The sequence below is a fragment of the Ambystoma mexicanum genome, chromosome 7q (assembly GCF_040938575.1).
Source record: "Ambystoma mexicanum isolate Mex_15411 chromosome 7q, UKY_AmexF1_1, whole genome shotgun sequence".
Classification (NCBI taxonomy): domain Eukaryota; kingdom Metazoa; phylum Chordata; class Amphibia; order Caudata; family Ambystomatidae; genus Ambystoma; species Ambystoma mexicanum.
The window spans coordinates 556,620,618-556,647,710 of NC_090941.1; the positions used below are offsets into that span (position 1 = coordinate 556,620,618).

At 52.5% G+C, this 27,093-nt stretch overlaps 1 protein-coding gene across 1 annotated transcript in view; it reads left to right on the forward strand.

Annotated features, from left to right (window-relative positions):
- Positions 1–27,093, forward strand: part of VWA8 (von Willebrand factor A domain containing 8) — a 3,012,337-nt gene that overhangs the window by 2,090,564 nt on the left and 894,680 nt on the right. Inside the window, exon 31 of the mRNA XM_069639376.1 lies at positions 6,003–6,067. Coding sequence (XP_069495477.1) covers positions 6,003–6,067 — 65 coding nt within the window. The remainder of the gene's footprint in view (positions 1–6,002; positions 6,068–27,093) is intronic.

Sequence of the window (27,093 nt, forward strand, 5' to 3'; positions counted from 1 at the left end):
TCATCATGTGCGTTGAATGTTCTTAAAGAGTTTAGAAACTGTTTGTTCAAACTGCAAGGTGTTTCATTAAGTGCCGATGAAACACTATTATGTGTAACCTGTATATGTGAATGTGTTTACTCTACTATTGTATGTCACTTTTTTAGTCCTTGTTTATTTTTTAAACAATTTTTTAATGCATATTTTGTATTGTAAAGAATTAACTGTAAAGGTTTTCTCCTTAAATAAACCAAATACATGGGAAAAAAAAAAATGTGAATCAAACATTATTTTTGTATTTATTTTGTTACAATTTACTTGAAAAATTTGTATACACAGCCTTGAGAAAGACATCTTGTCGAAACACGTGTTGGCTGTTTTGCGTGATAAGATTACGAAAAATAAACATCAGCATTCTTTTTAAGACTTTGGGACACTAATTGCATGGATATTGTATCCAAGGACACTGTTTGAAAGTATTGGCTGAGCGCGAAGTGCGAGAGGTTTCCATAACAAAAGGTTATTTTCTGAAATTAATGGCTGGATGCATTGTAGGAAATGGGTATGGCAGTGTTTAAAAGTTATGATGTCATTTATCTGTAATTGCCTCATCACATCAACTGGTAAGGGCCAGCCTTGCCCGTTATGCCCAACCTGGAATACTGAAAGTCATCAATCTAACCTTTAATTTCGAGGAGATTGGGTCCTCCAACGTATTCCATATCTATGACAGTAATCACCACAGCTGTGTCTGCGTCCTGCGTCGATGACGTCGATACGCTGTCCTCGAGGGCCTCCGTCGAGCCGACGTCACCGTATGTTATAAGTAGGACGCACAACGCCTGTAGCCTCAGTTCCGTTTTTTCCACAAACGTGTTCGCTTCGGAGATCTCAGCGCGCCTCGGTTCTACTGAATCCTGATCTTTCGGTTCTTCGAACCGGTTCGTTTGTGTATTCAAATGATGTCTTCGGCTTCTTCCACCCCGCAGTTGGGTTTTAAGAAGTGTCGGGTGTGCGGGTCCAAGATGTCGTTGATGGACACGCACAACGCCTACCTCTGGTGCCTCGGGGAGGACCACGATACGGATGACTGTGTCGACTGCCAGACGCTTACATCGAAGGCCTTGCGGGAGCATAAGAAGAAGCTGTTGGTGGGTAAGGTGGCCAAGCCCCGGAAGTCGCGATCCACTGGACTTTCGACGGACGATTGGAGGGGTGACTCTCCGCATCGTCGTCGTGAGTCCAGGGGGTCTCGGTCCAGGAGTCGGTCACGCCATTCCTCTGCCTCTTCGAGGCACTCACGGAAGCGCCGTCACAGGTCGCCTTCCCCGTCCTCATCCGAGGTCTCCACCCGTCGGCGGTTTGCTTGTCCCAATAAGCATTCCACTCCTGAGGAATGGGATTCCTTCCGAAAGGAGATGATGGCGATTTTTCAATCGCAGGGCTCTGGTCCGTCCGCGCCGTTGAAGGACGCCGGCCGTGACCGTGCTAGAGACACCACTCAGACGCCTTTGGGCACGAGCGGACGTTGCGACCACCGGCGCCTTCGAGGTCCCGGTCGGACAAGGATGGTCGCTCTAGACGTGCCTGTTCCAGGTCCCGGTCCTCGACGCCCTCGAGACAGTGTGAGCCTGTGAAGTCTTCGAGGAAGACATCGACGCCTGCGGCGCCGAGGTCGTCGAGGGACTCTCTTGAGGCTCCGCCTCCGAGGAAGTCGTTGACGCCATCGGCGCCCAGGCTGTCGAAGGACACGCTTGGGGCTCTGCCCTTGAGGCCTGTGTCGACGCCGTCGAAGTTGTCAGCGCCTCGCTCGACATTGACGCCGATTCCGTCGATACCCTCGACGCCTTTCGAGGCTGCTTTGTCGGAGGTACCCCGTGGCACGGTGGAACCCCCCAGAAAGGCTCTGGCCAAGGCTAAGAATGTCTTTTTCCCATTTTCTGTGCCCTCTTTCTGACCTCTGGATTATATTTCTGAGGGGGATGAGGGATCTGAGGAAGGTTTGGTGCCTGAGGAGGTGCCTGACGAGATTTTGTCTGGTCACAGCCAGATTGAAGACCTGCGTCAGTCACTGCACGACGCCAGTGGTCTGGACACCTCTCCGGAGGTGGAGTTCTGTCGGCCTGAGCCTGGCACCCATGCCGAGTCCTTGTGTCGAGGGTCACGGATTACTTGGGGTGGTCTGCGCCACCTGTGGATTTTCTGCAGGATAACCTGACGGACATCCTCGACCAAGGCCCTCCAACTGACCCCGTACTGCCATTCCATATGGCTTTGCAAAGAAGGGTGGCTGCAGCTTGGACTGCTCCGGAGAGTCTCCCGGCAGTGAGCAAGTCTTTGCCGCGAAAATACCGCCCAGCCAGTAGTGACCCCTGCTACTTGACCACGCACCCCACTCCAGGGAGTTTGGTGGTGCAGGCGGCCACAGCCCCAGCAAAGCAGGCGTTGTACCCTACCATCCCTCCTGATAGGGACGACAAGCATTTTGATGGCTGGGCGAAGAAAGTGTTTTCTTCAGGGGTATGGCTTTACAGGCAGCCAACTCTGTGTGTGCCTTGTCACGTTTCATGCACATTATGTGGAACTGTATTTCCTTGGCGGCTGAACATATTCCCGAAGGGGAGGAACAGGATGGTTTTCTGGCTATTGTACAGGATGGCAAGGATGCCATGTGTGAGGCCGTTCAGTCGGGTTTGGGCATGGCAGATTGTGTCAGCCGGTCCATGGCGGCGAGCACCGTAATACGCAGTTTTGCGTGGTTGCGGAAGTCGGAGTTTGCTCCTGATGTGCAGGCCCGGCTCCTCGACATGCCCTTTGATGGTGAACATCTTTTTGCCAGCAGGGCTGACGAGAGCCTTGAGAAGTTGCAGACCTCCAAAGCTGCAGCGAAGTCGTTGAGTGCTGCAGTTCCCCAACCACTGCCTTTTCGTCCTAGGGGACAGCAAAGGAGGGGAGGTTCCTTTCGATATTACTCATCCTTTAGTAAATCGAGAGGAGCTGCAAGTCAAAGGGGCCACCGTAGGAGTGCCCGAGGTGAAAAACAGGGTACTCGAGGTGCCAAGGCCATTCAGGCAGTTGCCTCTTTGCCCTCGGGCACTGCCGCAGCTGCTTCAGCTCAGTCATGAGGCCATGTCCCATGGTTCGCCGGTTGGGGGAAGGCTGGCGCAGCATCTTGTAGATTGGCGTGCCATTACTTCAGATATGTGGGTTCTGGAGATCATAGCTACTGTCTTCCTTTCCGGCATAGGCCTCACGACAATCCACCAGGGAATCTCTCTTTGAAGAATCCGGATCCGCTCCTTGCGCAGGAAATTCAATCCCTGCTAGAGAAAGGCGCCATAGAACTGGTGCCTGTAGCAGAGAGGAACAAGGGATGGTATTCCCCTTATTTTTTGATTTTGAAGAAAGACGGGGGATTGAGACCCATCATGGACTTGCGCGGTTTGAACAAGCTCCCCAGGAAGGACAAGTTCAAGATGGTTACTCTTTCTCAAGTCCTCCAGTCCTCCAGGCCCTTCAACTTCAGGACTGGTTGGTGTCTCTCGACCTCAAGGACGCTTATTTTCATGTGCCGATCCATCCAAAGCACAAGAAGTTCCTGAGGTTCGTGGTTGGCGACTCGCACTTTCAGTTCGGGTCCTGCCGTTCGGATTAACCTCCGCCCGAGGGTATTCACCAAGCTCATGGTGGTGGTGGCAGCGTATCTCAGGAAAGGGGGCATTCACGTCTACCCCTACCTGAACGATTGGTTGATCGAGGCACGCTCTCCCGAGCAAGTCCTGGATCATCTGTCCGTCACCTGCCACTCCCTTCACAGGCTGCGCTTCTCCCTCAACTTAAATAAGTCCCATTTGGCGCCAACCCAGCGGCTCCAGTACATCGAAGCAGTGCTCAACACTTCCCTAGGGCTGTGTTTTCCTCCCCAGGTGAGGGCTCTTCACATTCAGCAGATGGTGCACAAGTTTCAACACACCCAGAGTCTCCCGGCGTTCGAGTTTTTGAGGTTGCTCGGCCTCATGGCATCCTGCATTCTTCTGGTGCCGGAGGCCAGGTTGCGGATGAGATCTCTGCAGTGGGCCCTCAAGATGCAGTGGTCGCAGTCCTCCAGCAGGATGTCGGACCCCGTTCAGGTGCCGCCCTCGGTCGCCCAGGACCTTCTGTGGTGGGCCGTCAAAGGCAATCTGATGAAGGGGGCTCTGTTTTGGCTACCCTGGCTGGAGGTGACCATCGTGACGGATGCATCCCTCACGGGATGGGGAGCTCATGCCAACGAGTTGACAGTCAGCGGTCGTTGGTCTCTGTCAGAGTCCAGACTCCATATCAATCTGTTGGAGCTGCGGGGCTGTCAGGCTTGCCCTGAAGGCTTTTCTGCTGAATGTGCGAGACAGGAATGTCCTGATTCTGACAGACAACACAGTGGCCATGCACTACCTCAACAAAAATGGGGGGGGCAGGGTCACTTCCTCTGTGCAGGGAGGCGATGCAGCTCTGGTTCTGGGCCATCCAGCAGGAAGTTTTGATCTCGGCAGTTCATCTGGCCGGAAACTAAAATGAGACGACGGGCGCTCTGAGCAGGCAGAGCGTGATCTCTCACGAGTGTGAGCTGGCTCAGGAGATTCTCCTGGAGATCGCCCTTTGGGGGACCCCTCAGGTGGATCTCTTCGCCTCCAGTGTCAACCGGAAGTGCGAAAGTGTTTGCTCGTGGGAATTCCTCCAAAAGGAGCCTTAGGAGACGCGTTTGTGGTGGAGTGGTCCTTCCCACTGCGGTACGCGTTTCCTCCAGTCCCCGTCATCCCGCAAGTGCTGCAGAGGTTAAGGTGGTTCGGTTCCATGATGATCCTAATTGCTCCGGCTTGGTCTCGGAGGCCATGGTACCCGGACCTTCTCGACTTGTCCATCTGCCCTCCACGTCGTCTTCCCTACTGAGACGATCTTCTCTCACGGGAGGGGGGTCAGGTTTTCCATCCAGAGGTCAGAGCCCTCAACCTTCACGCTTGGCTTCTAAAAGGTTGAGGTATAAGGATTGGGACCTCCCTGAAGACATGATGGAGGTGTTGCTTTCGGCCAGACGACCGGCAACAAAGTCCCTGTACCCATGGAGAAAGTTCTGCGACTGGTGCAGGGTTAAGAATGTGGATCCTTTTTCATGCGACATTCCTGTGGTTCTGTCTTTTTTGCTTTCTTTAGCCCACAAGGGCCTGCAAGTGGGTACCATTAAAGGTTACCTGGCGGCGCTGTCCATATTTACGTGCTCATCTGAGGAGTGTTCTTATTTCAAAATTCCTTTAATTTCTCAGTTTTTGAAAGGGCTCACCCATGTAATGGGCAGGATCTGGCCTTTGGCAAGGCGGTCCTTTACTCTGCAATTTGATTGGGCATTCGAAATTTCTATATTCTACATTCTTTTTCCCTCCTCCGTACGTTGGTACTGCTTTGGGAGTCTGTCATAGATATGGAATACGTCGGAGGACCCAATCCCCTCGAAGAACAAGTTACTCTCTTACCTGGTAATGTTCTTTCGATGGGATGGTCCGACGACGTATTCCATATCGCTCCCTCCCTACCTGCCCCGCTACAGAATTTCTTATGCGATTGCAGGTTACGTTTCTGCAAGGCTTTCTGTGGTCATACTGGCAGAAGATTGGCGCCACACGTTCTGGGAAAAAACTACAACTGAGGCTACGGGCGTTGTGCGTCCTACTTATAACATCCGGTGATGTCGGCTCGACGGAGGCCCTCAAGGACAGCATATCGATGTCATCGACGCAGGACGCAGACGCCGAAAGATTTTCCGAAGCAGCACAGCTGTGGTGATTACTGTCATAGATATGGAATACGTCGTCAGACCATCCTATCGAAAGAACATTACCAGGTAAGAGAGTAACTTGTTCGTCTCATTCTTTCATTATCCTTCACACAGTGCACATGTACCTTCTCTTCTGAGCCAATGTGTTCTCGCTGAAGAATACCACAAATGCTATTAAAATAGTTAATAGTTATTTTCAACTGAATTTGTCTTTTAGGACATTCACAAGATGTGCCGAGAATTTTCGCACAAAAATTGGCTGGTGTTCTACAAAGAAAATGGGTGAGCTCATCACATCTATTTGTTTTTTATTTGTGTTGCTTTTTCTTGTTTCAGACACTTAACAAGGTTTTTATGAGCAAGAGTGAGGAAGGAAGGAGGGAGCGAGGGAGGGAGGGGTGGGTGAAGGAGAAAGTAGGGGGATTGACCTGACGGTATAGGATTTTGGTGGCTTGTTATGCCTTTTCATGCTTTGCTTTACCTTGATGTGTTATGTTTTTCTGTGCCCTGCTATGCCATGTTATACTGGACTTTCTGTTATTGTTGCTTAGGTTGTCTAGCCCCTGACTGGGGTGTTGCTCAATGACTGTAATACACCCTGTCTTACACCCCAACTAGTATCAGTTCCTTGATTGTAACCTTTCATATTATTCTCATGTTGGATGTTGGTATCCAATCTTCAACCTATTAAACTTCTAAGCCAGCCACCATACTTTATATCACACACAAGCACGTAAGATTAAATGCTATGATAAACACAATGGCAGGGACCCACAATAAGCACAAACACAGCATTGTAGTATGTGACCCACACCACACTACGCATCAACACTTGAACCAAACACTAGACCACCAACCACCCCCACACAAGCATAACCCTCAAACTTACCATAACAGATGTCAACCAGATACGCAACATGCATGTCCACCTCATGGTGCACCCAGGCCACCCACCAAAGGACTACTTGCCAAAAACCCTTTGGTTAGCCACACACAGATCCCATTTCCTTAGGATTTGCATGAATAAAAGCAACAATTAAGCAATCTTGCATGGATGCCTCCGCTACTACCAACAAAACCCACTCTAATGTATTTCTTTCTCTGTTGCATTCCTCATCTGTCATATTTATCTCACGCTGCGCTGCAGCTGTTCTTCGGAAACTAATAATGCACCGGGGTACTGCAGTGTGGCTCTACGTCAGGCCTGCTTGACGCCTCTGTGTGCCCCTCACTGCATTTTAAATTGTGGCTAGTATATAATGACGCCTGCGGCTATGACCTTATTTCTTTTTATCCAGGCACTCTGCTCGCTTCAGGAACACTGCTTCATTAGATGTTTCTCATTTCACGCCAAACCGAATCTAACAAAGATCTTGGGGTTTAAACCCTGCATCAACTGTGGGCATTAAATGTCAATTTCTAATTCCAACAGGATTTGTTTATACGATTTGGGGAAAGGGCATGACACGAATGACTGCGGTTTATGTCAGTCGATATACCCTAAGGTATAATATTATATGATATTTTATTTATATCGCGCTCAAGAGCGCGAGAGGTATTTTGAGAGCAGGCGGCAAAACTCTTCACCCTTTTCCAGAAGGAAAAAGACGTCAGCCAAAATTGTTAAAGGTTGCCAAGTGTGGAGTGCTGAATAACAGAATGTTACCCGGTCTGCAAGGACAAAAAGAAGCAGCATCACTCCAAGAGGTCACGCTCAGCTGGTGGTTCCTCCAGGCATTAATCTTCTTCTCATCGAATAAGAGCAGTCACTGCTCTGGGGACTTCTCAGAGGAAAAGGCGCTGCAGATACCTTTCCCAAACCAATCTCCACACCAGAACAATTTGAGTCCTTCTGGCTTAAGATGCTTGACATCTTTGCCAAGGCCCGACACCTACGGCTTTGGCCATGGCACCATTGCCTCCGTCAGGGTCCACTGCGCTAAGACAAGCTGGCTAAGAACCTGCAAAAGACCATGACTGTACACCTGTAGGCTCGGCCCTTGCTCTTATGGATGAAAAAAACATGTCTATGTTGCACCACTCCATCTTCTGACATCAATCCTTTGGCAACTGCTTCACTCTCCATGGTGCCACAGGCATCTGGCCACATTTTACAGTCAGGCCAGACACGGATGACTGTATGGCACACACTGTGGCTACCGGAACAGTGTTTTGGAGGTACTCCTGGATGGGGACCTTGTGTTTCACCCGCTGGATGCTTAGGCTAAACTCCTGAACATGCTGTTTGATGACAACAACCTGTTTGGGGCTAAGGTTGATGAGTCCCTCTAAAGGTTCCAGTTCTCCAAGGTGACTGCAAAAGCCCACTGCCTCCACAAGCTGAGGAAGAGGTATTTGACCCTTTCCCCCCTACACCCTCAGGGGCAGGGGACAGGCTTTCTCAGGCAAGCAATTGCAATGCTGCCCAGCCAGGGTAAGGGGCCAAGGTACTCCAAGAGCTGGCTTGTCAGTCTCTACAGTCACCTCAGCGGCCCCAGGTGCGAATCCCCTGTGAAACAGACTTCCACCATACGACCCCAATGGGCGGGAGAATGTGCTTGTTCGGCAAGGAATGGTGCTTCACAACATACAAAGGATTCTATAGAACAAGCACCCTGATCAGAACGAGGAAGGGGTTGGTACTCAGTCTATTTTCTGGTTCCAAAGAAAGATGGAGGCTTACAACCTATATCAGATCTGAGGCTCTTGCTGCAGGATGCCAATCCATCTAAAACACAGGAAGTACTGGAGATAACTAGTGGGCCATTGTCACTGCCAGTCCAGAGTCCTGCCGTTTTGTCTTGCTTCGGCACCCAGGGCCTTCACCAAGCTGCTGCCACTGGTTTTGGCTCGCCTCAGGAGAGAAGACTTTCATGTGTTTCCCTACCTGGATGACTGACTCATCCAAGCTCACTCCCCAGACCGGAGTCAGCAAATTTCATCTGCACAAGCAGTCTATTTCACAGCTTGTGATTCTTCCTGAACTTCATGAAGTCTCAGGTATCACCGTCCTAGTCCCTCCAATTTATCAGTACAGTCTTAGACACTTGCCTGTGCAGGGTCATCCGAGTAGCAAACATCTCCAAGATGGTTCATGTCCTCCAAACACAGGAGAGATTTCCATCCTCTCACTTCCTACGCTTGCTGGGTCTCATGGCCTCCTGTATGCTTGTTGTGCTGGAGGCTCATCTGTGTGTGAGATCACTTCAGTGGCTCCTCAATTCTCAGTTTCAGGACCACACTTCACACCTGTTGCATGTCTCAGGGAGAGTATCTCGCGACCTAGCATGGCGGGCCTTACACAACATCCTATTGTGTTTCTTTGGAAACCCTGGACCCAACTGACTGCAGTCACGGATGCGTCCTTGAAAGGCTGGGGTGCTCACCTGCAAGACCTAACGGTGTGCGCCTATGATCTCCATTGCAGACCAGGAATACATCAACTTTCTGGAGTTGTAGGCAATTAGGCTGGTCAATAGACAATGCTGTAGCCATGCACTACCTCAACAAGCAAGGTGGTGTAGGGTCCTTGCCTCTTTGCAGAGAAGCAATGAGACTGTGATTCTGGGCTCTGGAGAATGACGTTTTGCTGACGGCGACTCATCTCACTGGGACAAAGAAAATAATTGTGGATGCCTTGAGCAGACAGGATTTGGCCTACCACAAGTAGGAGCTCTGTGAAGAAGTTCGAGAGGAGATTTTCTCCTATTGGGGACTCCTCTGGTGCACCCCTTTGCTCCCGGTGTGAACAGGAAGTGTAAGCTGTTCTTCTCCAGGGAATTTCCTCAACAGGGAGATCTGAGGGGTTGCACAGTCAGTCGAATATGCATTCTTTGTCAATCAGTTGGTTCTCTGGAAGGTGCGCCTGTTCGGGTCCACATTGATTTTGATCTATCCGGACTGCGCTCAAAGAATGTGATACCCGGAGTTGCTGGCCATGTATGTCTGCCCTCCCTGGCACCTTTCGTGGAGAGTGGAACTGCTCTCCCAGTCAGAATGGCTGGTGCCCCATCTCAACCTCAACAGCCTGAACTTTCATGCCTGGTTGCAGTTTTAAAGGAGTGAGATTTGTCAGATGACGCCCAATACAAGCTTCTCTCTGCTCAGATGCTTGCCACCAAGTCCATTTATGCCTGTAGGTGGTGTACATTTTCAGCGTGGTTTTAGCGACCCGCCTTACCTGAGACGAGTCCTGGGATTGTTCAGGGTAAAGAAAGGGATGGTCCCCCGAGCAGCCACAACGACCTTGGGAAGGAAGCAGAGGGAGCAGGCTCTCCGATGGCTCCCACATCAAGGAAACAAACTCCCTTTAACAGGGTGGAAAAACCTCTCTAGAGGGGATGTAGGCAATGCAGGAAGTCCAGCGATCCAGTTACTCCAAGTGTGGATAACGGTTGAAGAATAATAGAGCTCAGGGGATGAGCTGTACTGAAGAGCACAGAAACAGAAGGAGGGAAGAAAGGCTGAGTACAGGTGCGAGACAGCTGAGGGAGGGACTAGAAAAAGGATCATGCTCGGAGTGAAAGGCAGAGAAGCGGAACAACAACGGAAAGGAGGAGGAATGAAGCTGACCAGGAAACAACACAACAACATCACTACAACCCTGTGAGAATAGTTGTGACGCATTTGCTTTCCGTGAACGCATCCCCTTATTCCACTTACGACATTGTTAGTTGTCATTGGCAGCCATCTTGGTTGCATCATGTGTGATATCCACAAAGTGACGTGACTGCCATCTTGGTGTGGGCCAAAGTGGAGTGCGCGGCCACCATCTTGGAGTGGGTCGTCATCCACGTCCAACGTCTCCAGAGAGAGTGGAAGCCGGCATGGGGGTGCTGACAACTGATGCCTGTGAGGAACCTGAGGGTATTTTCACTCCTAAACCCGCTGGATCCTCTGCACACGGGGGCAAGGAAAGGTCATTGCTTTTTTTTCCCCAATCCGGGGGGTAGAGAAGCGAGGGAGGATTACCTGGGTAGAGGGCCCTTGGGGACTGAAAATGGGGTGCCCTTGGGTGAGACATGGTAACCCCCTTACCGTATTGACGACCAACCCAACCCTTCCCTGACCTTTATGGGTTATTGTAAGTCAGATTCCCCTTGTTTCCCCACATATAACACCTGACAGTACTTGGACAAAGAAGAGGGAACTAAGAGTAATGAAGACTACACTCTTTTAGCACTCTGGTACTGGGGCAAGGAAGGTGCCTGCTAAGGGCAGTGAAGGGCAGGCATTTCCCTTTAATTGTGGTCAGGCAGGGCTGATTGGAAATCCATGCTGCAGGTGTATAAAAGGAGACCAGCCCAGCGACAAGGAGAGCGACAAGGGAAGCGGCAAGAGAAGCAGCGAGGAGGCTGGTGCAAGCAGCAGGGGACTTTAGTCGAGAGACACGTTGAGACGCTGACGTCTACAGAGAGAGGCAGTCCATGAAAGCATGGTGTGGGAGACAGGGCTCCGTGGAGCAGACTTACAATTGTGGAGTGAGCCGTGTGGAAAGGCTGTCCTTTTCCCTTGTGTTCAAGATGTCATTCCCCTGTGTTACGAGGTCGCCACAGGAGTGCCTGAGGGGCAGGAGTTGGAACTTCGACCTCAAAAGCAGAAGGCTGTTTGATCCGTGCTGCTAGGAAAACTGTGAACGCGACAAGTGAGTTTCCCACAAGTAATAAATCTAGTGCGCAAGTCTTTGAAGTGTTCCCATTCAAAAGCGAATACTTTGTATCGGAGTGGTCGCGTGTTTAAGGAAACAGGTTTTCGAAGGTCTACCGTTCAAACTATTGTTATCTAATGAATTACCAGGAACACTTTGTATCAGAGCGGTCAAGTGTTAAGGAAAGCAGACTAAAAGTATTATTACACAGCATGTTAAATTGAAAGTGTGTAATTAACACAAACCATCATTATTGAATACCGAACTGTATAAAAACTTTACAAATAAGCAGAACTGTTTAATCCTGAATTCAAAAGGGAACAGAACTTTAAATGCAAATAAAACCCCTGCAGGCTGAATTCTAAAATGAGGGAAACTTTAATTCAAGTACAACAACCGTATGCTGAATCCTAAAGACAAAGGAACTTTACCATTGAACCAAATTGAAACTTTAAATCCAAGTAAAACCATTGTATGCGGAACTGTAAAGTGAATGGAAATTTAACATTGAACCAAAGAGAAGCATGTTGAACACCAAATTGTGTGAAAGCTACACATGACAGGAATACACATTGAAAGCAGAATTAACTAAACCCTAAAGTTTATTCCAACACAGCCAAGATATTGACAGGAAAACCAACAATAAAAAGAGGGCGCAAGTGAGGCAAAGAACTCTAAGAAGACAAAGGATATTTTTTGTGATACTGTGTTACTTGGAGTGAACCTCGAGTATTGGTAAAAAACAGTATCATCCTGAACTTAAGCAAGGTCATTTTGAGACTGTTCGTCAGAACTGATTTATAATTGGGGACGGGAGCTGGAAGGAATCTGTGAGCTGGTAGAAGCTCAGAACATTATTTTGGACACTGTTTCTTTTGGTTGCTGACAATACATTGAATAGATTAGTTTTGAGGGCAAGTATAGGTTTTGTACACAGACAGATTCTTCAGTTGAACGGTTTAATTCAGACTTTCCTTAGTTTCATTTAGGTAGGTAAATCCCAATTTAGCATAGGGCAAGTTAGGCCTTTTTTTATCCTGACATTTAAGTTAATAAATATCTTTTGTTTGAACTTTAAGTATGTTGTCTGTGTCTTGCATCATGATGCCTTCACATGCCGAAGAGGGATCTATATACTTTAATTGTCCCACATCATCCATTCTGGATTACTGCTTTTCTTGGCCCTGGCAACCTTCAGATTGGCACTTCGAAGGGGTACCGTGCTGCTATTTCAGTTTTTTTTAAAAAAATGTATTTGTTTATTTATAACTCAGCGCACAGGAACAAAGACATTAACAATGATTAAATCTCACATGCATATCAGGCAGAAGAGTCCCAAATCCCGCCCCAAGGTTCCCAGGTCAGCGACAGTACACGTCTCAGATGGCCTGAGCAGGCGGGGAGCCCCCTCCCAATCGAACAGAGGGCCCGGGCGATCCAGCGTGGTTTGAAGGTCAGGGCCGGGTAGTTCCGGTCGTAGTCCAAAACTGGGGCCCAGAGGTCAGCGAATCGATGGAGCAGTCCCGCTTTAGGTGTCATAATCTTTCAACTATCAGAATATCCCATAGTTTAAGCCACCCCAAGGTCATCAAGGGACCTTTCCGCGGACTTCCAGGTGCGAGCCACTGTGATTTTGGCAGCCAATAAGAATTGGGAGATCAGCGCCGCTCTCCTCCCTGTTCTCGGATATGAGTCAGGAAGTGGGATCCCCAGGAGGACCTGCTCGGGCGCTAGAGGGATTTCAACCTGGGTGATCTCTCGAATGGTGGCCAGGCATTGGGTCCAAAACTCCCTCACTCTAGGACAGGACCACCACATGTGGAAGTAGGAACCTGCGGAGCCACATAGGCGCCAGCAGTGGGGGTCCAAGGCCCGCTGGAAGTGATGGAGGCGTAGGGGGGGTAATACCAACGCAGCAGGAGTTTATGGGCGCATTCCCGGTTGGTAATGCACCGAGACGCAGTACGTGTTCTAGTCCAGACGTCTACCCATGTGTGGTCTTCGATCGCATGACCCAGATCCGACTCCCATTGGGCCATGTAGAAGGGCCTGGAGAGAAGGGGGTCATCCTGCAGTAGTTTGTAGAGGGCCGAGATCTTTCCCTGGGCAGTTAGGTCTTTTATCATGAGTTCCAGGGGGGCAAGGGGTCTTGTTGCGGCAGCTCGAGTTTGGGGGTGAGTGCACCAGTGCCTCAGTTGGGCGTAGGTGAATCTATCTGCCTCTGTTAGCTGGAAGGTCGCTTTGCATTGTTCAAAGGTGAGGGGAGTGCCCCCTTCAAAGAGCTGCCCCAGAGTTTCGAGGCCTCCTGCAACCCAATTCCTAAAGTTCTGCGGGCGACCTCCCGGGGTGAAAGCGGGGTTGAGAAAAATCAGGGAGGATGCGCTGAACGTTCCAGGGATGCCCCCCCGTCTGCGGGCCCACTCCCATGCCTTCAACAATTGTCTCGTGGCGGTCAGCACCCCTGGCCAGCTGCGGCGTAGTGCGGTGGGAATGAACGGAAGGAAGCGGAGGGGGAGAGGGAGGCGAGATTGTTTGATCTCCACCCATTTCGGGCGATCGGAGGCGAGATCCCAAGCTTGAAATTGGGCTAGCTGCGCTGCAATGTGGTATTTCCAAAGGTCCGGCACCCCTAGCCCTCCAAGTTTCGTGCTAGCCATCATTGTTCTCTGAGGGATCTGTGCTTTCTTGCCCTTCCAAATGAAGCCAATGATTTTCCTCCAGAGCCGTTGCAGAGGGGGAAGGTGGATTGTGGTTGGGAGGGCAGCGCACACGTAAAGGAAGCGGGGAAGAAGGTGCTTGTTGTTATGCGCCCCAGCAGCAAGATCTCCTGTGTCTTCCAGCGTGTCAAGTCCTTTTCCAATTCCGCGAAAAGTGGGGGGAAGTTGGCCTGATAGATCTTTGCAGGGTCAGCGGGGATCTGGACCACTAGGTATGGGATTGTCTGGGTGCTCCATTGGAGCGGGCTGAAGCTCTGTAGGGCTTCTCTTTCGCCTGGGGGCAGGCCCACTCCGAGGGCAGATGATTTGTGGAAGTTAATAGCGAACCCCGAGACACTCCAGAAGGCCCGAATTTCCGCCAGGGCTGCCCTCATGGAGTCTTTGATATTTGTGATGGTCAGCAACACATCGTCCGTGTAGAGGGCGATTTTGTGTTGGGCGGTGCCGATCCTTAGGCCAGAGATCAGGGGGTCCCGGCGAACTCGCTGGGCCAACAGTTCCATGGCCAGAGCAAAGAGCAAGGGGGATAGCGGGCATCCCTGTTGCGTGCCGCATGTGCGAGGGATCAGGTCCGACAGGCGGACATTGACTCTCAGCTGGGTCCTCGGGCCCTGGTAGTTTGCCAGGGTCATCCGCATGAAGGTTGGTCCGAAGCCAAAGGCCATTAGGGCGAGGGACAGATATGGCTAGTCTTCTTTATCGAAAGCTTTAGTTGCGTCTAGAGCGATCAGGGCTAGTTGCTGAGAGTCCTGAGTGGTGACCTCTATTAGGTCTAGAGCCCTGCCGATGTTCTCCTTCGTTGATCTGTGGAGGATAAACCCTGTCTGGTCCGGGCCTATAATGCTCAGGAGGATAGGGGCAAGGCGGTTGGCCAGGACCTTGGAGTAGATGTTGGCGTCCAAGTTCAACAAGGGGATGGGTCTATATGAACTATTCTCCAGGGGGTCCTTTCCGGGCTTAAGAATCAAAACAGTGATGGACTCCTGCATCTATGGGGTGACTGTGCCAGAGGCCACAAACGAGTTTAAGAGGCGGATCAGAGGGGCCACCAATTGCGGGCGGAAGAGTTTATAGAAGCGTGTGGAGAACCCATCTGGGCCTGGAGCCCTCGGCTTTAGGCTTTTAATGGCCTCCTCCACTTCCTCATTAGTGATCGGGGACTCTAGCCCCTCTCTCGCCTCTGGTTTGAGAGTCGGAAGCAAAGCCTCCTGAATGTAGGAGCGCTGCTCATCTTGGTCCTGTGGGACTGCAGTCATTATTCCTGATTGGTGGGCGATCGTCGGCCGTAGTTTTTCGTCTTCCGAGTGGTAGATCCCCCTTGTGCATCGCGTAGGCCCTGGATGAAATTTCTGCTCTTCTCCTTAGCCAGTTTGCTGACCAGTAGTTTGTTAGCCTTGTTGTTGTGGGCATAATACCATTGCTTGGTCCTGGTCAGCAGATTCGCTGTAGCGTCAGCATAGTGCGCCTCGAGTCTCTTCCTTGCCATTTGTAGGACCCTGTAGGATTTCGGGGACCAGCCCTTGCGTTTATGGGTGGCCTCAGCTTCCAGGATAGCTCGTGCCGCCCTCTTCTGTTTATGGTACGCAGCGCCTTGGGCAATTAGCTGCCCTCTAAGCACCGCTTTAATGGCGTCCCAGGTATTAGCCGGGGAGGTGTCCTCGTCTGGGTTTTCCGCAAAGAAGTTTTTAATCGTTTTGCTAATCGTGTCCCTTACTGCCATGTCCCCCAAGATAGGATCGTAGAGGCTCCACTGGCGGTGGGGAGGGGGATCCGGGTCGTGAGCCCGCAGGGCAAGCGAGTCCGGAGCGTGGTCCGAGAGGATCCGGGAGCCAATCGTGACATTGTCTGTGAAGGATAGGATCTGGGGGGAAACCAGCAGTAGATCGATTCTGGAGAAGGTACAGTGAACGTACGAATAGAAGGTGAAGTCTTTCTCTTCTGGGGATAGCACTCTCCAGGAGTGAACAACGTTCAGTGCATGAAATAAGCGGAGCAGAGCTGTTGCCAACTTCAAATCCTTGGCTGATGGGGGGGTGAGATCTGTCCCTGAGGGGGTCCGGGACCCCATTGAAGTCGCCCCCGATGACTACCTGCCCTTCAATGAATGGAAGGAGGGAGTCCTCCAGATCTTGATAGAATCCCTCCCGGTGCTCATTCGGGGCATAGGTTGAGACAAGGGTGTAAAGTTGGCCAAGGACAGAGCATTTGACCGCCACAAAGCGGCCCTCGGGGCAACTCAGCAAGTCCAGGATCTGGGGTTTCAAGTCCTTAGCAAAGAGGATCGCGGGGCCTCCCTTCTTGGTTCCTCTAGAGGCCAGGAATTGTAGGGGATAGAGTCTGCTTCGCAAGCGAGGAAAGTCTGCTGGGAGTAGGTGTGTTTCTTTCTTGTAGGATGGATTTCCTCTTCGGGGGGTGGGGGAATTTAAGCCTCTGACGTTTAGAGTGGTGAACCTTAGTATCAGATGCGGAGCCTGGTGCTCCGAGTCCATTTGCTGCGGGGGCATGGGGGATTGGGTGCGGTTCAAGTCAGCCATAGCTGTGAGGGGTTTGCTGCATTGGGGTTACCTGTGGCCGAAGGTTTTTAGAGAAAGTCTCCAACGGGAGACATAAACTACCAACAGTGGCCTCCGACGGGAGGACCAAGCTGTGACCGCGGGGACCGATTTTGATCAGTTGGAGGCACCCCGGGCCACACAAGCTGTCAAGTGTTGACATTGCCAACAAAGTTGAAGTATTCTCCAGGGATAATATAGTGGTATCCACCCTGGAGTAGGGTATGGACCGCAGGGGTTCCGCAGCGAGCTTTAGAAAATATCAGTGGTTCCAACAGCTATGCGTGTTTCAAACGTACTAGCGCCTGTTATCTGGGTCATGCGACTTCTCTGTACCCTAGACCATGGGGCCCGCTATGGCTTGGGAGAGGCGGTGTCTTGCATCAGGCGCCTCTGGCTAGAGGAGTGAGGTTCCGTGCCCCCAGGAGAGCCCGGGCGGAGGATTGATGCTGCGTCATCGAGGTGGCTGATGGTGCTGGGGGTGCCCTTATACGAGAACTGTAATGCCGAGGGGAACAGCCAGTGGTAGCAGATCAGTTGGTCTTGCAGGAAGAGCGAGAGTGGGCATAGCATCCTGTGCTTCTGGAGGGTTAGAGGGGAGAGGTCCTGGAAGATCTGCAGAGGGGAGCCCTGGAAAGAGAGTTCATCTTTTGAGCGGCCTATCGCTGCAATGGCCTCCTTGGTGGTGTAGAAATGAACTCTTGTGATCACGTCTGGTGGGGGGTCTGTGTCGGATCGCCGGCATGGGCGCAATCGGTGAGTACGGTCAAGCATAAGCTGCGTCTCCTCTGGATCTGGCAGCAGGGATTGAAAGAAGAGGCTTATGTATCCGGGGAGCTCCTTATCGGGGATTGCGGAGGTCACCCCACGAATGTGGAGGTTGTTGCGCCGAGAGCGGTTCTCTAAGTCCTCCTGTTTGAACTCGAGGATTTCGGTTCTGTCCATTAGTGCCTGAATGGAGCGCTGGACCTCCGTTAGTAAGTTAGAGTGGTCCGTATCTAGTTCCTCGGTCTCCCCCAGCCTGCGTTCGACATCGTTGACCCGTTGTTCTGTTTGCTCCACTTTGGATGTGAGTTCCATCATGCAGGACCTGAATTCCGTTTTAATGTCGGTCATGAAAGCCTGGAGGTCCTCTTTAGTTGCGAGCGACCCTTTATCTTCGGTGGACTTCTGGGGGGTGAGTTTGGGGTGGTCGGCCTTCTTCCCCCTCTCCTGGGCCAGCAGCATGGTGGAAATGTCACCAGATTTTGCGGTTTTTAAGGCTTTAGTCATGGCTCTCAGGTGGAAACTGCCCCGGGGGGTTCGGCTTGGCAATTTCGCACGGAGATCTCGGTCCCCCAACTGAAGGCACCAGGGGTGAAGGGGGTCAGAGAGGTGGAGTGGGCCAGAGCACCCCGGGGGGCTGCGCGGGAAGGAAACACTTTACTCCCCTTGAGGGCGAAGAAGTACCTTTATGGCGCAGATCCGCCATAGTAGAGTCGTTGCAGTTTCAAAGGACACCCTCCAAGACCAAGTCAGGGTGCAGGAACCGCAGGCAGGCCCCCCCTGGGTGGAGCAGAGGGGGGGATGGGCAGGAGCGCCCCAGGAAATCACCAGCGTGGCTCAGCTGCCAGGGGTGCAGGTCAATAGGCAATCTGGGGGCTCCCAGGGGCCAGGTTGAGGGCCCCTGCCTTTGGAAGGCTTATGCAGGGGGGGCGGTCTGCAGCCCACACGGGAAGAGCAGGGGTTCAGCAGGGGTGGAGTACGGCTCACCTCGGCTAGGGCAGGTGTAGGCTCCAGATAGTGGCCGCAGAGTGTGTTCGGGCCAGTCAGGGCGAGAAGTCTGCTATTACAGAAGCCGCCGCCCAACGGCATCGTGCTCCAGGTTCCAAGACAGCAGTCAGTGGGGGAGCGCGGATCACACAGGGAAGGATCCAGGCGAGCACAGAGCCCACACTCTCGGGCGAGCGGTTGAAGCTGCGGCGGCTGAGTCCGCGGCAAGGCGGGCAGAGAAGGAGGAGTCTCGGGGGCCCACGCCGGAGGGTGGAAGATGCCGCCGGCACACCTCAAGTCCCCGGTCCCGGGCCAGAAGGGATCGGACGCTCCGGCGGGAGCCGCAGGTGAGTTGGATGGGCAAGCCTCCGGGCGCAGATGTGGGGGCGGCCCCCCCGGGCGGCCCAGTCCTGATGGGCTAGGTCCGGGCTCAGTACTCCGGCAGCTCCCGGGTGTGTTGAGGACGCGGCAGAGCGCCGGGTGGAGCATTATAGGAGTTGGGCTCCGTGGTCAGACCCCGTGGGGAGTCCGACTGCAAGGGCGGCCCCAGAGTCAAAGGGAGCCAGCAAGAAGCCGCAGGGCCTGGGGCAGGGCGGCGCGCCCGCCATTTCGAAGTCGAGTGTGGTCGCGGACAGCGGCTCCCCTTGTTGCGTTTGTTAGGAGGGCAGGCGCATTTCGAGCCCAAAACAGCACCACAGGTGCCCCTTAGGTTCCGCAACCCAGGCTGGTTGCTGAAGTGTTCTGAGCATAGCGGGAACCGAAAAGATTTTGTTTTCGCTGCGGTCCCATACGGAGGCCATCACAGGAGCTGCCACATCGTTGGCACTCCAGGCCACGCCCTTGCTATTTCAGTTTTTAAGAGTTCCACTGAGCAGGGCTCATTCTTCACAAACCCCACAAACTCACTGTTATGCAATTTTTGCAGGTGTTGTGCAACCAGTTTACCCAACAGTTTGTTGTTCCGGCATGGGACTTACATTTGGTGTTGATGTTTCTCATGGGTGCTCTGATTAAGCCCCTTCATTCTTTTTCTTTACGCTTACTCACCTCCAAGGTGATTTTACTGGTTGCCATCATTTCCGATCAGCTAGGCTGGTGAGTGAGCTCAAGGCTTTTCAAAAGAGAAGGTGAAGGTGACAGCCTTCCTTACAAAGGTTATTTTGGTTCTCCAGCATGGGGTCTGGCATGGATTCACATGCTCATGAATATTCCCCGTCGTCAGGCCGGGAATCCTCGGTAAAGAAAAAATCAGTATCAGTTTCGTTTCTGATCTGTCTTTCTTAGTAGTAACCAATCACTGATCTCTGGGTCATACTGCCCCCAGCCAATGATTGCCCTCTACCTAAGCCCCTCCCCTGGCAGCCATCCTCAGATTTTTACCGCACGTTCAAGTGTTGGGAGTCCTCGTGCTTTAGCTCTCCAGCTTTTACTGCGTTTTCGCACTTTTGCAGGAGATTTTTTTCTCATTTTTTCGGTTTAATCGAGCCTCATGCTCCACCGTTTCTACTTCCGATAACAGGGACCCGTTTCGGAATTCTTCTATGCCCCTCAAGGGTGAAGTTTTCGTCGAGTTATGCTTCTTGGAGGATTCCAGAAGATCTGTGGCCTACCTCAACGGACATTGCCCAGGACAAGGGAAGCTCGACGCCCGGATCCAAGCTGTTCAGGAGCTGCCCAGGATGCGGATTGCAAAATGTTTTCAAGGAGGACGAGCTTTCGAGATGTCTCTACTGCCTTCATGAGGACAAGACGCATGTGGAGAAGGACTGTGCGTTCTGCAAGAACCTGTCGGAACGGACCAAGCAAGATCGTCGTTCCCGCCTCGCCGAATGGCTGGAGAAGGGCACAGCAGGTGAGAAGGCGAAGAAAAAGTCTGAGCGGTCTTCTAAGTCCTGTGAGGGCGCCGGCGACGGGGGACCAACAGAAGGCAGAGTCCACGGGCACCGGGAGCGCCGAAAGGTCGGGCTCCTCGGCTGCCAGGCAGGGCGCGACTTCCCCAGCATGATCAACCACGAGCCAGCGCTCTGGTTCGGGGAAGAGGAAGTCCGAGAACCCGGGTAAGCTTCTGGAGAAGCCCCGGTCGATCTCGAAGGGAGCCGAGGGCGAGCGAGGCGATGACCCTCCCCCCAAAGCGAAGGCCCAGGATGCACGTAAGGTGGTGAGGGCCTTGATCCAAACGGCAAAGGCCTCTATCGAGGTTGTCGCAGTGGCCCTGGCAAAGCCGGCAGAGGCTACGCCAGTGGAGGCGGCCTCGGGGCCCAGAGTTTCCCTGCCACCGCGGAGGGAATCCTCTTTCCAGACCATCGTTAAGACCCCCGTGAAGACCCCGGGGAAAAAGAGGGGGGGAGGCGGTGGCCATTACGGACTCGGATTCAGCCTCCGAGGAGGATCCAGTGGAAACCATGAAAGGCCTCAACGAGAGGTTCGAGAAGGTTCGATCCCAGGGGAAGGTTCCGCTGATGTGATCGAAGATAGTGACGATGGCGACGACGAGGGCCCAGTGGAGCAGCCATCCCGTCCGTCGCAGCCATTACCCGAGCCCCAGGACAGCTTGGCGGCCATTTTGTTGGCGATCCAATCCTTATGTACTGAGATAAGGACGAGGTTACCACGGACCCCGAAGGAGGATCCAGAACCAGGACCGTCGGGAAGCCCTCCGAACAAATGGAGGAGAGTCCACCCTGCTCCGCCCTTTCTGCTCGCGAGGCCTGTGGACCCCTCATCCCCCTCGCCGGACCCTCGGGAGGATACGGCGACGGATACAGCGACGGGGACGGACGACGACAGTGGCGATGATACAACGGACATCCCATCATCACCCCCCCCCCCCCCTCGGGCCTCTCCGCCCGACGTAATTGGCTCTTTTCACGCCATGATAGCCAGGGCATCCAAGCTCTTCCAGCTCTGCCCTGAGGAACAGAAAAAGGAAGGTTTTCTTTACCAACGACGAGAGGCCAAGAGAAAGACGGTCCTCGCGGTGCCATTGCTCGACGACATCTGGGACGAGGGGCTGGCTATCCTCAAGAACCCTTCCACGACACCCGCCAAGAGGGACAGGTGCGAGAAGAAGTACCAGGTCCCTGATGCCGCCCCCTTGTGCCTCAGGGCCCAGTCCACGCCGGACTCTGTCGTCTCGGCAGCAGCCAAGAAGAAAGCAGCGGGTGCGGCGGCTTCAACTTCCACTTCCCCGCCGGACAGCGAGGGCAAGAAGTTGGACTCCATGGGACGACGAGTCATCTCGTCGGCGGCGACGACGATTAAGGTGGCCAATGCCTCAGCGATTGTGACCCGTTACGACAGGGAGCTTTGGTTCAAGATAGCTCCTCTGCTAGACTTTCTACCGGACGACAACCTGTTTGGAAAGACGGTGGATGAGTCCCTCCAGGCCATCAAGACAGATACGGAAACAGCCCGAGCCCTAGGAGTCCTTCAGCAACGGCGGCCCTTTCGGAGCTCTGGAGGCAGACAGGGAGCCTCCAAGGGATCCAGCGGTGGCTCTTCTACTTACCGCCAGGCGGCCCGCTCCTCGTCCCAAGAGGCCTACAGAGGCCGCGGCAAGCAAGGAGGGTCTCGCCACCGTCGGCAAGGAGGCCAAGGCGGCAAGGCTTCTTCCAAGCAGGACTGAACCGGCCATAGCGTCGGGCCCCCACCGAAGCACCCCGGTGGGAGGCCGGCTGACGAAGTTCGTCAGCGTGTGGGAGTCCATCTCCACCGACCGTTGGGTGCTGGACACCCTGGCCCGCGGACACTCGCTAGAATTTCAAAAGAAGTGTCCTTGCATTCCTCCCGTGGCCATGAAGGAGAATCACGTCCCTCAACTGCTGTTGGAGGTAAGGACGATGCTCAAGAAAGGTGCCATTGAGCTCGTCCCCAAGAGGCTCCGGGGCTCCGGAGTATACTCATGATACTTCCTCGTCAGAAAGAAGACAGGCGGTTGGTACCCCATCCTGGACCTGCGTCGGTTGAACAAGTACATCAAGGCACAGAAATTCAGGATGGTCACCCTCCAGCACGTGCTGGGACAGCTGGAGGAGGGCGAATTCCTATCGTCACTGGACCTGGAGGATGCTTACTTCCACATCCCCATTCTAAAAGGACACAGAAAGTTCCTCAGATTCGTAGTCCAGGGGCGTCACTACCAATTCAGAGCCCTGCCGTTCGGATTAAAGTCGGCACCCAGGGTGTTCACCAAGTGCCTCGCACCTGTGGCGGCGCGGCTGAGCCTGCAAGGGATCCACGTCTACCCCTACCTGGACGACTGGCTAATCCGTGCAAGGTCTGCCTGCTCACGGAGCTGGGATTCGCCATCAACTACCCCAAATCCCATCTGGTCCCGTCGCAGGTGGCACTGTTTCTGGGAGCGAAGCTCGATACAGTGAAGCGATTGGCATCTCCGTCGGAAGAAAGGACGAAGGCCATTTTGGGCAAGGTGCAGCGCCTGTTAGCCACGGATGTGGCCAGAGTGAGGTCCATCAAGTCCCTCCTCGGGATGATGTCCTCATGCATCTACCTTGTGCCCCTTTGCAGACTTCGGATGCGTCCGCTACAAGAGTTCCTCGACGCCCGCTGGGTTCAAGCGGTGGGCAGCTTCGAAGACAGGATCCCGCTGGACGAGGAGTTCCGTCGGGCGATTCTATGGTGGAGTGCCCGTGCGCACCTCGCGGCAGGCATGGACTTTCAGACCCTGGCGTATTAGGAGACAGTAATGACGGACGCCTCCCTGGAGGGATGTGGGGCCCACACCGGAGATCTCCAAGCAAGAGACCTCTGGCTCCCAGAGGAGAGGTCTCTCCACATCAACATCCTGGGGCTACGAGCCGTGTTCTGGGCACTCAAATCGTTCCTTCCGTCCCTCAAGGACAAAGTGGTGAGGATCTTCACCGACAACACCACCACGATGTTCTACTTCCGGAAGCAGGGAGGCACCAGATCCCCAGCCCTATCCAAGGAGGCCCAGGATCTGTGGCACTGGGCCGTCGCCCAGGGGATGTTTCTGGTTCCCTTCCACCTGGCAGGAATAAAAAACACCATCGCCGACTCACTCAGCAGGGTGCTGCACTCTTACCACGAGTGGGAACTACACCAGGACCAGGTGGATCGGCTCTTTCAACGGTGGGGCAAACCCCAGATCGACCTGTTCGCGACGGCGACAAACTCCAAGTGCCAGAGGTTCGCCAGCAGGTTCGCACAACCGAGGAGCATGGGCGATGCTTTCTCGTTCCCTTGGGACAGCCTGTTCCTGCACGCGTTCCCTCCATTGCCGTTGCTGCTCCGTCTCATCAACCAGCTCAAGAGGTCCAGGTGCAGGATGATCCTCGTCGCACCGGCATGGCCGAGACAGATCTGGTTCCCGGACCTTCTGGACTTGTCAGCGTCCCCACCTATCAAGCTGGCGACGGACGCAGATCTTCTCTCCAGAGAAGGAGGCGCCATTCTTCATCACCACCCGGAGTCGCTGAACGTGCAGGATTGGCTCCTGCAGCACTAGAGTTTGGAGGATATGATATCCCGGCTGACTGCAGAGAGGTTCTTGCAAAAGCCAGGGCGTCCTCAACTCTCAAATGCTATGTACATAAGTGGAAGAGGTTCTCTGTCTGGTGCCGTGCACAGAAGATTAACCCTCTGCGGATTACGGCCCCTCAAGTATTGCCGTACCTGCTGTCGCTTGCCAAAGCTGGACTGGCTCACGCCTCCATCAAGATACATCTGGCTGCCATCTCCCGATACACCAGAACTACGGGACGGGCGTCCTTGTGGTCTCATCGCCTGGTGAAGGAATCTATGAAGGGACTATTCCGATCGTTCCCGCCAGTGAAGGCCCCTTCCCCGGCGTGGGAGCTCAACGTGGTGCTGACCAGGCTCATGGGGGCCCCATTCGAGCCTATGCATTCGGCGCCGTTGAAGTTCCTGTCGTGGAAGACCGCATTTCTCATGGCCATCACCTCCGCACAACGGGTGGGAGAGATCCAGGCCCTATCTTGCAAGCCTCCATACTTGACTTTTCACGACACAAGGGTGGTGCTGAGGACGCACCCCTCCTTCATGCCCAAGGTGCCGTCGGACTTCCACCTCAATGAGCCCTTGGTGTTGCCAGTTTTCCTCCCGTCGCCTTCGTCTCCGGCCGAGAGGACTTTGCAATCGCTGGATGTGGCTAGAGCACTGAAGTTCTACGTGGACCGCACAAAGAGTTTTCGGAAGACATCACAGCTGTTTGTGAACTTTGGACCTGTGAATCAAGGGAAGGCTCTCTCGAAGGCTTCCATTTCCAGATGGCTCTCTGGCTGCATCATGCATTGTCACCGGTTGGCAAACCGACCGCTGCCCGGCCGTCTGAGAGCCCATTCGACCAGAGCGATCGCTGCTACCACGGCGTTCCTGCCTGGTGTGCCCCTGCTGGACATCTGCAGGGCTGCTACGTGGAGGTCGACGCACACCTTCACAAGATTCTACTGCGTCGATCGGGACTCCAGAGAGGAGTCCAGGGTCGGCCAAGCAGTGCTGCGCAACCTGTTCGCTTAAGGTGAGCCTGGTGAGGAGGTAAGAGATGCTTAATGTTGAGTTGTTGTATTGCTTAATGTTGAGCCTGGTGCCACCTCCCGTGGTTGTGCATGTGTATACTGCTATGTATTCTTATATTCATGAGCATGTGAATCCATGCCAGACCCCATGCTGGAGAAGGAACAAGTTACTTATCTGTAACTGTTGTTCTCCAGCATGGGTCTGGCATGGATCCACATGCAAACCCTCCCTCCTTCCCCTCTGCGGCTCTTCATTTGGTCATACTGCCACTTTACGTGCTACCAAATCTGAGGATGGCTGCCAGGGGAGGGGCTTAGGTAGAGGGCAGTCATTGGCTGGGGGCAGTATGACCCAGTGATCAGTGATTGGTTACTACTAAGAAAGACAGATCAGAAACAAAACTGATACTGATTTTTTCTTTACTGAGGATTCCCGGCCTGACGACGGGGAATATTCATGAGCATGTGAATCCATGCCAGACCCATGCTGGAGAACAACAGTTACAGGTAAGTAACTTGTTCCATTTCCATCACTCTCAAAAGATCCATCTTCCTGTCTTTTTTCTTCCGCCTCATCCTTTCAAGGCAGAGGAACAATTGTATCGGCTGGACCCAGGACTGGTTCTCAGCTACTATGTCACTCATACGTCAGGAAAGATTACCAGCTTTCTGTGGGTTGTGTTGACAGACCGTGTTGAGGTGGATCATACTCTGAATGCTGCAATCTGGCTCAAAGGGATGTGCTTGAAGGTCTCAACTCTTTCAACTAAGCGACTGAATTGCACCTCTGCCTTTTCTGGATATTTGCCAGGTGTCTTTGTGAGCCTTGTTGCACACGTTAGCCAAAACATTACTGCTTGGATTCCCAGTCAGGGTGTGATGCTTGTTTTGCTAGAGCGGTCCTCCAGAGTTTTCTGGTATACATGGTGCTTGCTCTCCTCCTTCCTCCAGGTCTACCTATTGCTTTGGGGGTTTATCATAGATGAGGTATTCGGGGGAGGAAGGAATCCATTAGAAGAATAAATACATTAGCTCTCTCTAAAGCTCTTTTTGATGGATGTTCCTCCCATGGGTTCCTCATTGCCCTCCCATCCTGCACCACTTGGTGGATAGGACACCTTTCAGTTCTGCTGTACCTCAGCATCAGAGTTCTAGTGAAAAAGTCACTGGGCGCAAAGCTACAATATATACTGGCCCAACATCTTATCCAATGCCGGGCTTGTAGTCGCATTGAATGGAACAGACGCAGACTGGCACTGCTCACCTGGTGGCAGAAATGTTTCAGAAGACAGCTGTGTTGGGTGATAGATATTTTAATTGAGGAATCTTTAGGAGGAATATCCATCAGAAAGAACATTACCGAGAGGGAAGTCATTTGTTTCTCTCTTGCATTTCCTAAATTTGACAAGAGACCGTAATAATAGCAGCAGTTGCCCAATAACATAACATCATATTTCCATGCATTTTTAATGTAAAAATTCAACTAGAAGTGACTATCACAGACAGGAAAACAGTGACACTTTAAACCTCTAATCAGACCATAAAGAGATTCTTGATGTAAAGAGCTGTCCATAGTCCTTGCCCACCCATCTGTGTTACACATAATACCCGTTGCCATTATCATAGTCTTGTAATGCGCCTTTCTTCACTGGCCAGCATGACGTGTTTTGAAGATGCTCACAATGGATCTCAAATCGAAACCAATAACATTAATAAAACACACATAATCAATAGTTTTCGTATGTAGAAACAAATGTTTAATCACTGTTGAAATCCCTGGTTTAAGAAACGACGAGCCTGCCACACATTTGTTGTCGTAACTTTTAAAATAACTTTTTCAAAAAGAATGTAGCTTTTGTATCTACTGAGCGTGTCTTGGAATCCATCTTTTTGATGCAGTAGACATGATTTGTTGTGTGTGTGTGTGTTATTTTTCATTTGGGAAAGGTAGGGTTACGATTGAGACCTTTCACTTCAATAACTGACAACAAAGTCACATAACTATTTCAGTTCCCCAATGATGGAGGAATATTGGGATACGGAAGGTTGTTGGTGGAAACAGTTCAAGAAGACACATCTAGTCTTTGTGCATTGACTTCTCTTAGCCTCCGTACACATGAGA